Source organism: Phacochoerus africanus, chromosome 4, assembly GCF_016906955.1.
Source record: "Phacochoerus africanus isolate WHEZ1 chromosome 4, ROS_Pafr_v1, whole genome shotgun sequence".
Lineage (NCBI taxonomy): Eukaryota > Metazoa > Chordata > Mammalia > Artiodactyla > Suidae > Phacochoerus > Phacochoerus africanus.
In genome coordinates, this window is record NC_062547.1 from 30,770,448 (window position 1) to 30,783,737 (window position 13,290).

The 13,290-nt window shown below is 35.7% G+C and overlaps 1 protein-coding gene across 3 annotated transcripts in view; it reads left to right on the forward strand.

Moving 5' to 3' along the window:
* Positions 1-13,290, forward strand: part of IMMP1L (inner mitochondrial membrane peptidase subunit 1) — a 76,234-nt gene that overhangs the window by 54,624 nt on the left and 8,320 nt on the right. For all 3 annotated transcript variants that reach the window (XM_047776083.1, XM_047776084.1, XM_047776085.1), the window contains one exon: positions 1,358-1,484. In XM_047776083.1, the coding sequence (XP_047632039.1) occupies positions 1,358-1,484 (127 nt within the window). The remainder of the gene's footprint in view (positions 1-1,357; positions 1,485-13,290) is intronic.

Genomic DNA, 13,290 nt, shown 5'->3' on the forward strand with positions numbered 1-13,290 from the left:
ATGTTAAGGTAGGATATTGACCCTTATTTTCAAAAGCTTACAATTGAGTGGGATAATAAGGGTGTTTATTACTATAAATGAGAAAGGAAAATGTCTCCAGTTTCTTTTAAAATCCTATTTGAAAGAGTTGAGTCCAAGGTTATATATTTTGATTTGTGCCTATAATATCTGGTTAGACTACCAGAAATACATTCTAGAGTAATAATGCTTTCTATAAAAACACTTTGACTGAATTATGATTTTTATGTTGCCATTCAAGTGCAGAGTTTGTTTTGAGGGTCATATTAATTATTTTATCAAAAAACTTAAGCTGAATAAAGCTCCCATGGAAAATATGTCCCCAAAGCTAGCCAAAATCAGCTTCATCAGTATGTTAGAATCTTTGCACACTTATTCTTCTGACCAATTCCATTGACATGGTTCCAGATAGTTTATCCCATTTTCAAACAAGTGTAAATTTATATTACACTCTCAATTATGGAATTTAGTGTTTTAGTAGTATTTGACTCTTATCAAGAATAGCCTCAAGAAATGACTGTTCTGAATACTGTTTCTGTATTTTTTGTAAAAATTCTGATGAAATGATTATCTTTAAATTCCTTACATAATTCCTTTAAATTCCTTCATCTGTATTTCTCTTTGATGTAGTTGTTAAGGGAAATTTTTAAATATCCTTCTTAGTCTTCTAATACATGTAGGTTGTTGTTTCTTCCATGAATCATGTCTTCCATCTGTAATCATACCTATATTAGTTCTGTATGTTTAATATGCCAACTTATTGTAATATATATTTGGGCAGCTTTTAGTATTTTATTTGGTTGAGGCTTCTGATAGTTTTCTTCAAATATGTCTTTTTGACTGTGCTTTAAACCATCTTGGGTTGTTTAATTTATATGCTGTAATTCCTCATTTCTTTGAGCTCTAGGGATACATAAATGATGCTTCTACCTTTTTATATGCCCTAGAATCAATCAGTACTACTGGCTGGGCAGTAAAATTTGATTGGTTAATTTGGTAGTATTTACATGGAACTGTTTTTGCATAGTTTCAGTTTTTAAAATTTGAACACAGAAGTAACACATAGTGGGTGCAGTACAAGAAGATAATTCTCATAATTTATCAGAAATTTTCAAATCTTATATAATAGCATTTCTGTCACTCATTGTTGGATTCTGACCCATAAAAGTCAATCACAAAGATTCTCAAAGCTGGTAAATGTAGGGGAGGGTCAGTTAGTAAGAGGATAGATAAAGGGTGTGGATTTATTTAAGTTGCTTTATAAAAATATTAGAGCAGTGCCATGAGTGTGTGTATGCTTAATAATAATACTGACATTTCTTTGACTTTTTCCCCTCAGAGGTGACATTGTGATTGCAAAAAGCCCGAGTGATCCAAAGTCAAATATTTGTAAAAGAGTAATTGGTTTGGAAGGAGACAAAATTCTCACCAATAGCCCATCAGGTTTCTTTAAAGGTCATAGTTATGTAAGTAACTTTTCAATTATGTTATTCATTGGTATCATTGTTGATTAACATTAATTGAGCATATTGACAAATGAAAATAGCTTTTATCCATACTTTGACTCTGTTAAAATGACACAGTCAATAGAATTTAAGTATGTTTGTATCAAGAACAATTTGGCCATTATAATTTATATATATACATTCATATGATTTATATATTAATATTAATATATTTAAGATTAACATTAATAAACATATTTATTATATTTGTTATTTAATTTTTGGTTTAATATATTAATATTTGATATTGCTATACTAATGAATATATTTGATATATTCATATATTACTTATATAATATATATATAATATATATAATATATATAATATATATATTATATATAATATATATATAATATATATATTATATATAATATATATATAATATATATATTATATATAATATATTTTATTTCCATTTAAAATCCTGTATATATCTCAGTAATTATCATTGCAGGCAAGATTCACCAATGAATATGAAAATTAAAAAGTTTGAGGAAAAACAGTATAGAGATACTTAAAGTATCTCTCCCAAGATATTTTTTATGGGAGTTCCAGTCATGGCACAGCAGAAACGAATCCTACTAGGAACCATGAGGTTGTGGGTTTGATCCCTGGCCTCACTCAGTGGGTTAAGGATCTGGCGTTGCCATGAGCTGTGGTGTAGGTTGCAGATGCAGCTCGGATTCCACGTTGCTGTGGCTGTGGCTGGCAGCTGTAACTCTGATTCAACCCCTAGTCTGGGAACCTCCATATGCCATAGGTGTGGCCCACCCCCCTGCCCAAAAGGTATTTTTTTACCAAGGGAAACAGTATCTTAGAGGAGAAACTTCGTAGATACCACCTTAACCAGTAATGAGGCTTGTCAACATAACATAGCCCCTGAAATTGAAGCACCGAGAAGAGCACATCGCTTTTGTGTTATTCTTGTAAAAAGAAGGTATAACCTCAGTCTGATCATGAGAAAACATCAGACAAATCCTAATCGAGGGTTATTCTGCGACATAACTGATCACTACTCTTCAAAAATGTCAAAGTCTTAAATGAAGGAAGGCATCGTCATAGATTAGAGGAGACAAAGGAGACATGACAACTAAATTCAGCTTGGGATCCTGACTGAGTTTTTCTACTGATTTGTTAGTGGAAAATCTGGTAAAACCAAATAGAGACTATAGTTTAGTTTTTAAAAATTCTATTTAAATTTTCAGAATAGATATTTTATTTACCTTTGGGGTAATCAGTTTGCCAATCCGGTTAGGAGAAAGAGCAAGAGCAGTGGAATGGAAGAGGGAGGAGCAGATGTAATGTGTTAGCTTGTGATAGGGGAGGGTGGCCTTCTGTTTATTCAGTGTATTACTCTTCTTACTTTAATTATAACTTAATTTTCTACTTTTCTTTAAATTTTCTGTGTCACTATCAGATTTTTTTTCCCCCCATTTTTGGCTGCCCCACAGGAGTTCCCAGCCAGGGGTCAGATCTGAGCCACAGACACTTGAGCTGCAGCTGCAGCAGCGTTGGATCCTTAACCCACTGTGCCCTGGCTGGGGATCTAACAAGTGTCCCAGTACTCCCAAGATGCCGCTGATCCCACTGCGCCACAGCAGGAACTAACTTTACCTTAACTCCATCCCCACTGTAAACACATAATTAAGAGTTAAATTGCCTTCATCGTCATAAACTTTTCTTGACCTATAATAGTCTCTGACTGCTTTATAAATTTGATGAGTAGACTATTAAATAATCAATCTATTATTTATTTACCTCCCATAATAGACTGTGGTTCACTTTTGGAAATATGTATTCTATTTTTTGTTGTCATTGTTTATCACTACTGTGCTAAACATCCTAGGAATCGTTAGCTGATGGTGACACTAATGTTAGAGATGAGAGTGTGGTGTCGAGCAACGTGTTTTTCTGTGGCCTTCATCATGGACACGTACCCTTTTATTTTTCAGAAATGTTATTTACATAATGATTTCACCTTCCCATGACTGTTATTTCATGAGGCATTCTAGTCACTTCTAAGTTACTTTAGCAACAAGCATATATACCTGAGACCAGAAATAGTTCTGTCAAGAGACAGAATAACAAAATATAAAAAGGATAGCGTCCATTATCTGTGTATCTGTACATAGTTGTTCTATGGACAGTGTGTACACCGTTGTTTTCTTTTAAAATTATTAGAGGAGGAATATAAGGGTGAAAATATTTAGATAAAATCTCAGCTATGTAATCAGAGAAAATAGCCATAGGTCTGTAAGATGTAAAATTTTTGAATATTCTTTTTAAGGAAAACATTCATCCAATTTTTGTTTGATGAAAGGATATATTAGGGCACACTGCCATTTTGTTCCAGGTGTATTCCATTCATTTTGCTTTTCATGTTTATAAGTGTACAAACATAATTGTAATAATATCGACCAACACTTTAATTATGTACTTACTCATACCAGACACTGTTGAAATTCTTTACCAGAGTTAATTTATTTAATCATCATAACAGTAACCTAGTGAAGGTAAATAGACATATGGGAAAACTGAACAACAAGGAGGTTAAATAAATTGCCCGATTTCAGTTAGTAAGAGAAACAGTTGGAATTCAAACACAGGAAGCCTGGCTCTATCCAGAATCTGTATTCTTTACGGTGCCACTACTTCCCCTCCCCCAAATCCTCTGTTTACTATTATTATTTTTACTCCCACCTCATCAAACTGTCCTTCCCTTAAAATGTATGTCTTTATTATTTTTAAAAAGGCAACTATTTTTTTTAGTTTTATTGAAGTATAGTTGACTTACAGTGTTGTGTTAATTTCTGCTATATGGCAAAGTGACTCAGTTATACATACATACATATATATATGTTATCTTTCTTATTTTTTTCCATTATGGTTTATCACAGGATATTGCATATAGTTCCTCATGCTATACAGTGGAACCTTTTCTGTTTATCCTTCCTGTATATAATAGTTTGCCTCTGTTAATCCGAACCACCCAATCCTTCCCTCTCTGACCCTCCCTTTCCCCTTGGCAACCACAAATTTGTTCTGTGAATCTGTTTTTGCTTCACAGATGTGTTGATTTGTGTCATATGTTAGATTCCACAAATAAATGATATCATTTATTGGCCATCTGTATGTCTTCTTTGGAGAAATGCCTATTTAGGTCTTTTGGCCATTTTTCAATGGGTCATTTGCTTTTTTTTGTTATTGAATTATATGAGGTCTTTGTATATGTTGGAAATTAATCCCTTGGTCACATCATGTGCAGATGTTTTCTTCCAGTGTGTAGGGTGTGTTTTCATTTTGTTTATGGTTTCCTTTGCTGTGCAAAAGTTTATAAGTTTAAGTCCCATTTGTTTATTTTTGCTTTTATTTCTGTTGCCTTGGGAGACAGACCTAAGAATACATTTGTACAATTTATGTTTTAAAATGTTTTTAAAACATTCAGAGAATGCTTTAAAATGTTTCAAACTGTTTTAAAATTTCTGATCCGGGCCAGTATTAGTTCTGAAAGAGAAGCCAGTGACTTTTCAAGGCTTCCCATCCCCACCAATTTTTCTAGGCTGAATTTTTTAAGCCATAAGAATTGTATAGCTATTACAGAACCTCTTTGGCAAATGTGTTCCATTAATCAAGGTGATTTATAACAAAAATTCATCCAAGTTTGGAGCACTCTGAAGAGATATCCAAACTGTTTGCATTCTGTCCCTCTAGAGTGTTCCCTTTCCAGCTCTCTCCAAAGCACACTGGTGCTGTATTTCATGAGAGGGGTTTCTTCCCCTTATCTATGCATCCTCTTAGAAAAGCCATTGTTGTTTATAAGATGAAGACATTACTGTTCAATCTTGATTGAGCTGCATAAGTATGGTGTATATTAAATGTGTATTGAATTTCAGGCAAAAAATTTATTCTCCTAAGTAGGTGCTTCAGAAAGCAAAACACAAAAATTATCATTTGGAACGTAGAATACAGAGTTTAGCATATGAAAGAAATAGCATTGTTCTTATGTTGGCAAAAAAAAAAAAAACACAAAACGTAAACTGACCATTGGTTAAGCGATGTGGAACCATTTTATTCATTCCAGAGTTCTAAAAGTACATGTGGCAGGCAACACTTACAAACCATGATTTATTTTTTACATTAAGCATTTGGAAACTAAGCAGTGGGTTTTGCCTATTTTGATGCTATTGGAGGCAGTAATTTTTTCCTTGGGTTATGGGCTGAGTGTTGACTATAGCATATGAGCCTAACTTGTGACTCTCAAAAGAAACGAATTGTACTCAGCTCAAACATCTTGAATAACCTGCCTTTCTGTACTATAGGAATTCTTGTTTGCTCCTAGAAGCCACTAATTTGCTAAAAATAATTCAGTTAAAAGTAGAAGCATTTAGCAGTTAGGAAATACATTAAATGAACTGATATTCTCCTATTGATTTGCACAGCGGGCAAAATACAGAGTAAAAGCTGATATGATGTAGTCCCCATCCCCCTAGGAAATATTGGGCCAGGGCTCAGGAAATACATTAAAATTTTGTTGTAAAGCTAACGAAGAAAAAAAGAAAAACACTTTGTAATCTTTTTCAGAATAACATTGTGTGATAGTCCTGGGCTGTGATTTTAATCCATAGCGTTAACTGTGTTAACAGTTAGGCAATTTGAAGTACAGGAAGTTTCTGTTAGCAAACAAACATGCTGTAAAACCCCCTATCTAAACAAACCTCTTTGATACCATATCCTTCTATAGGAAAGAGTTGTGCATACTTACTGACTCCACTCTGAACTTCATATTCTCTTCTGAGCTGATTACAGTTAGACTTTGGTCCTCAGCACTTCATTGAGACCGTTCTTGTTAAGAGTCCTTTGAAGTCTGACTTCTCTGTTGATCCAGTGGTCAACTTTCAGTCCTCGTTTTACTTGACCTGTTGTTAGTATTTGAAATAGTTGTTCCTAAAACCTTGCTGTCATCTTGAGGGAAGATTTGGTTCCCCAGAAATGGTATGGTGGTGTTTTGTTTTTTGGTTTTTGTTTTTTCACTGTGAAGCTCTGTTTCCCTTGCAGCATGCAGTACCTATTAATTAGGTTGTTTTGTAATGAAAATTTTCTACATTTCAGTAGAAATGATGTGCCTTTGGACATATTTAACTACTAAATAGGTACTTTGTTTTTTTGATCTTTTTAATTGATTGGCAGATTAATGATGGATAAGTTGTTGCCTGAATTTGGTGAACTGCTCATGTAAGTGTAAACTTACGCTTTCTAGTGGTTATTACAAAATGAAGAATCTTTTTTTCTAAATCTTTCAAATAATCAAAACACTACTGACTTTCCGTTTCTCAGTCACATGTTAACTGAAATATGATTGTGGAGATTTCAGTAGTTTCCTGTAGTTAAAACGTAGCAACCTTTTGCTTTTGTTAAAGGAAATGTATCTGTACTTCCTAGAAAAAAATTGCATTTTTACTTTTACTTCTTGGTTCTTGATACCGCAAATTCCAGTGTCATACACAAAAGGTGAAATGTTCATCAGCTGCTAGTCTGCTACCAGAGTAGAGTGATGGTAGATGAATAAGTGTAGTATTTCTTGCATTTTTCTTTTTGAATTATAGAATATGTTAATAAAATCATTATTGTTATTGGCAGAAACGTAAGGCATAGAGACAGTTCTACATTTCAGAAAGAACTGATTGACTGTTCTCAGGATGCTCTAGTGGTATAGTGTTCTTAAAAGGAGAACTTGGAAATGGGACACTATGCCAGTAATAAAGCTGTTTTACTGTGTATTGGAAAATATTTAAATAAAACTCATTGCCAAACGGAAAAACAATCTCACTAATTGAGCAGCATTAGAAAATGGTCACTTTCAAAGTTGACACTAATAATCCCCACTGTGTACTGTCTATTTAGGTTATAGTTCAGATCTTTGAATATCTTAAAGCTGTTTTCCTATTTGTTTAAATGTTATTTACTTTAGCTAAAAGTCACAACCATATGGTCTTCTATTACCACTTGTATTATAAACAGAAAAAGTACTTCTAGTGTAGGGAGAAGAATCATCAGATTGAAAGGGCTTGTTTATTATAAGCTGCTGATACACTAAATCCTTATGTCATTTAAATAGAAGAACTACCTAATAATGTCACTTATTACAACTGGGATATCTAAATAAGGGACTTGCTTTTTGCAGACTATAGTGATAAAAAGCTGTGCTTCACTTCCATTTCTCAGCAACGGCTCCCAGGGTAATCAATCACGGCATACTGCTAATGCCTTGATTGCAGCTGATGCAGAGGAAATATGTTTACTTTTTTGCTAAAGTCAAGTTCACTGGGGAGATGACGTGACTTTTCATCCTATAGCTAACACAATTCTGAAGATAAATTTGACTTATTGTTTACAGTTCTGAGGTGTTGTTCTTCTGATGTTAACATTAAAGAATCATCTTTGAGGCCCCCACAACGTATTTTCTGATGTGTTCTCTCAACATTTTCAGATTAATTTGATCTTAGTTTAACAATAATATGTAGTTTATAAAACATTTTGTAGAAATGTATTTTATCTTAATGTATGTTTGAATATATATATATATATGTATATAACTATTGGCATCAACATTTCTACTGAAACAGTAGCAAGTCTTGTGAAATTAATGTGCTTTGCTCATCTACAAATATTTCAACCACTCAGAGTTCCCAAGTCAGTGCCCTCGCTGTGAATCTGGGGAGGCATGCATGCAGTTCAGTAAAATGCCATATTACGTTTATCTTTATCTGCAAGTTTTATGAGACCTCTGCTTTTAGTTTACTTAAAAGTAATTGTAAAAACTTACCACGAAAACCAAAATTGTAACACTGCTGTTCAACCTAAGCATCCAAGGCAGACGCCAACTCTGATGGTAGTAAAGAGATGTGCTCCACGTGTCACCTGGCTTCCTAATCTGAGACCGTGATCTGCTGGAAAGCTTGTTGCTGACTGGGTGGAATATGTTCAGGTGTCTTCTGAAATAAGCAACTAACTGAAGTTCTTGTGTTACCACTTTGGGTAATTAAAATTCTGCAGGTTTCTGTGACCCACTTAAACTTAGTTTATAAAAGCATTCTCACTCCGCTAAACTATTCTCTACTTAAAATAAGAATGGAAAACAGCAGGTATGCATGTTATAAAACAGTTGAAGATAGTAAATTAGCAGGAAGATATTGGCATTATAAGCCCTTGATCTGTTAGCCTATATATATGAGAGTGCTTTCCTCTTGGGTTAGAATTTTTGTAACTATTTTAAGAAAATTAGGAATTAATTTAGTTCAGCATAGCTAGTGCTTGCATCACCACTACACACCCATACAGGGAAAGGGAACAAAGTACTTAAAACTATAGGGTAACTTACCTAAGATGCAACTTAAGATTCTGATCTGTTTCCTGTACATTGTATGGATGAGACTAAATAAGGCAGGATTAGAGAGACCTGTCATCTGAGCAGACTGGAAATTTGACCTACTTCCCTATGTAGAGATAGAGTAGGTCTGGGGAAATAGACTGATAGGGACTTCTGACCTTAACTGTAAATGGACCCAACCTCAAACCAATCCTAGCTTTCAAGCATCTTCTATAGTGAGGCTGTGCCTTAGGAGCAGCAGGAATTGCTGGACTCACAGGCTGGGAGAGAAGACTTAAATGGCCTTCTGGAGGTTACAGGGGTGTGTAGATTTGCCAGACAATAACTTCACAACTTTTCTTTTATACATGCATTCATTAATTCCCCAAACATTACTTATTTATTTCATTTTTTTGTCTTTCTGTCTTTTCTAGGGCTGCACCCGCGGCATGTGGAGGTTCCCAGGCTAGGGGTCCAATCGTAGCTGCAGCCAGCAGCCTATGCCAGAGCCACAGCAACTCGGGATCTGAGCCGCATCTGTGACCTACACCACAGCTCACGGCAATGCCGGATCCTTAACCCACTGAGCGAGGCCAGGGATTGAACCCGCAACCTCATGGTTCCTAGTCGGATTCATTAACCACTGAGCCACGACAGGAACTCCTAATTCCCCAAACATTACCAATTGCTTACTGAGGTCCACTGTCATCTTAGAGTAGATGAAGTCCCTGCCTACAGTATTATCCAATAGAACTTCCTGCAAAAAATGGAATATTCTATATCTGCAGTGTCCAGCATGGTAGCCACTAGGTACATGAGCATAGGAACCATGGCTAGTGTATCTGAGGAACGGAATTTTTAGTTTTATATAATTTGTAAAATTAAATAGTCACATATGTTACCAGTGGTTACCATGATGCACAGTACAGTTTTAGGAGTGGGTTGTCAAACTAGAGGAACAGAAAAGGAATTACAAAATGGTGTAATAGAGCATATTTATCCAGTCTGGGATGGATGGGATTACTCTGTACTGGGGAGGTAAAAACAGAGTTCAGGTTCTAAAGGATAAGTAGGAGTTAGCCTGAGCAAGCAGCATATGAGAAGGTCTAGAAGGGAGAATGCAGCACTGTGCTTTGGGCAGCTGCCAAAAACAAGTTTCTGTGCCTGGAACATATAGTGGGGAGGGGTGGGTAGTGAAAAGAGATAAAAATGAAAGGGTAAACAGGGTTCAGTTCCTTGTATGTCTCAAGCAGGGGAATAACATTACCATACTTAGATTTTTAAAGACCATCCTGATATTAGTATAGAATAATAATAGAGGATGGTTTGGAGTAGGAGACCAGAGGCAGGGAGACCAGTTAATAGGGTATAAGGCATAACGGACATAATGTTAAGAATGGACAGCAGTACAAAGTTTGGAACAAGATTAAGAGAATGTCTAAACAGGATTGGATGTTGGAAGGCTTGGAGTAGAGTTTTAAGACAGACCCAAGCTTTTGGTGTTAGCAATTGGGGTAAGTGGTACATTAAAATAAGGGGTTCTGGGGGAGATGTTAATTTGGAAAATGGAGAGAAGAGATAATTTTGAAGTAGTGTAGCAGCCTATAGAGTAAGACTAAGATAGATTGCACTTTAAATGAATACAGTGGCAATTAAATTATTCTACGAAGTGGGAAAAAAACAAGGGCCTTCCAAAAATAACATCTGGAAGCTATACTATTCCCTCCTTGATGTCCACAGTATGTTTTCATGATCTCTTAGTCAAAACAATGTTTTGATGCTCCTAGCCTTGAGTTCAACCTCACTTTTCATTTATGTATGTATGTATTTATTTATTTATTTTTATTTTTTTGTCTTTTTTAGGGTCGCACCAGCGGCATATGCAGGTTCCCAGGCTAGGGGTCTAATTTGAGCTATGGCCGCTGGTCTTCACCAGAGCACAGCAACGCCAGATCCAAGCCGCCTCTGCGACCTATACCACAGCTCACAGGAATGCCGGATCCTTAACCCACTGAGCGAGGCCACGGATGGAACCCGCAACCTCATGGTTCCTAGTTGGATTTGTTAACCACTGAGCCACGACGTTAACTCCCAACCTCACTTTTTAAAGATCTTCAGCTATTCTCTTATATCTTAAAATCCTCTCAAAAATGTCATCTGTCGTCCACCTGCCTAATTGGCAATTTTGTGTTCACAAAGCTAGATTTCATTCTGAATAACTTCCAGGATATGGGACATTAACAGTTGTGGTTTTTGATGACTAAAACACAAGTAGGAGAATTGTCTGTCTATCAAAGACAATTATGCAACACAACTTTTTTTTTAATAAAGGCTTTAGTAACATCAAGTACAAAAAGATCTATATATGTTATTTTAATCATTTTTTGGAGTACAGACTTTTATACTCTTGATCTCCTATTTCTAGTGCCATTTCAGGTATAAATCAGTTTTCTAGCTGATCTCTATCTGAAGCAGTTATACATTGGGGCCGGAGGAAATTGAAAAGAGTTGCAGAGATTGATCTATAGGAATAAAGCCATATAGGGATAATTTTGACTGGGAAGAATTACTTGAGGTCCCAGGAATCAAATTTTGGTGGAAACTGGAATTCCCATTGTGGTGCAGCAGAAATGAATCCCACTAATATCCATGAGGATGCGGGTTCGATCCCTGGCCTCACTCAGTGGGTAGGGGATCCAGTGTTGTTGTGAGCTGTGGTGTAGGTCACAGATGCAGCTCAGATCCTGCATTGCTGTGGCTGTGGTGTAGGCTGGCAGCTGCAGCTCCGATTAGACCTCTAGCCTGGGAACCTCAATATGCTACAGGTATAGCCCTAAAAAGCAAGCAAGCAAACAATCAAAAAAATGGTGGAAACTTACAGGAACATATTCTGTATAGTATGCATCTGATTTACTAACTTTTTCTGAGAACGTGAAAACACTCATGTATTTACCAATATATTCTACTAGCCTTTCAAATACCCGTGTTTCCTTAAGTTAGGCTCATCTTTTGGAATAGGAGAAACAGAAGGTACATTAGGCTATATTAATGAGAGTACAGATATAGTCTTGAAATGAGAATTTAAGGTGATTCTGATGCTAATGTTAAACAAAAACAGATTAATAATAAATACTAATACAAAATACTAATCCAGAGATACTAAAATACTAATATTAATCCAAAATACTAATGGTTCTGTAGAAGTAAACGCTTCATAAGGAAGAATGTAGGCATTTGATATTTAATAAACTGCTTAATAAAGATGCCTCTTAAAAGAATAAAAATGTTAGTCTTTACCACATTTGGATTACCAGATGACATTTAAGAACAAAGTTTTAAAAACTGAATTTCATTAAATCAGCGTAACTAATATGAAGCCCATTCACAATTAATATATATTTTTAATTATACTGGATCTGATTCAAAGTCTTGGCTAGTACCAGAACTGTATAATTGAATATAGTGTAAAAGACAAAAACCAAAAACATAACCAGAGTAAAACCACAAACATAGTTCACTTTGCAGAGGACTGGGTAGACTGCAAAAGAAACCAGGAACAAAGAAAGCCCAGCAGGCATGATTCATCCAGCAGCTGGAGCAACTGTTAAAAGCTCTAGCTAGTATCTAGTGAGTGCTTATGGGTACTAGGAGCCTTATGTGTTACTTCATTTGGTTATCAGAATATTTCTATATTCTATAAGGCATTTATTAGTCCTAACTTTATAGATGAGATTGAAATAGCCTGTCTGTCTGAGCTGTTTAACTAGTAAGTGGCAGAGCTACAATTTGAACTCAGGACCTGTGGATTACATCTTAACCACCATCAAAACAACCCATTAGAGATTCCTTTCAGGCTGGATGAGGTTTTGAGTACTTAAGGGAGAAGATGAAGGAGCTTAGCTTGCAATAGCTATGGGAATGAGCAAGTCGAGTCTTAGCCTAAGCTCTAAACCCACTCAGCAGGGAGATGCTCAATAATGAAAGAGAACCTGTTAGTAAAAAGCATCCCCCATCATTACCCTCACCCCAGAGCTGTAGGTGTAGCCTACTGGAACTTTTGTGTGAATTCCTCTTTGGTGATTATTGGCTATGAACCTAAAGTGGTACCTTTTTAAAGTATAGAATGACAGTCCCCAGGAATGATGTTGGGTAGGATGATAAATCAGAATTTAAAGGGGGGAGGGGAGAAAAAGAAGCTGGACTGCATAGAAATAGTATATTGAAATAGTGTGTTAACTGTGTTAAGCTTGGTCCTTATAAATGTTAATCCCTTTGTCCATGCATCTAGCATTTGGGAGCACGTCCATCCTGACTCCAGATATTATTTCAGGTAGAAAAATGTGGGCAAGAAGTTGTGGCAAGGAGAATGTCAATGAAAATGGAGTATTAGTGAAACTGTT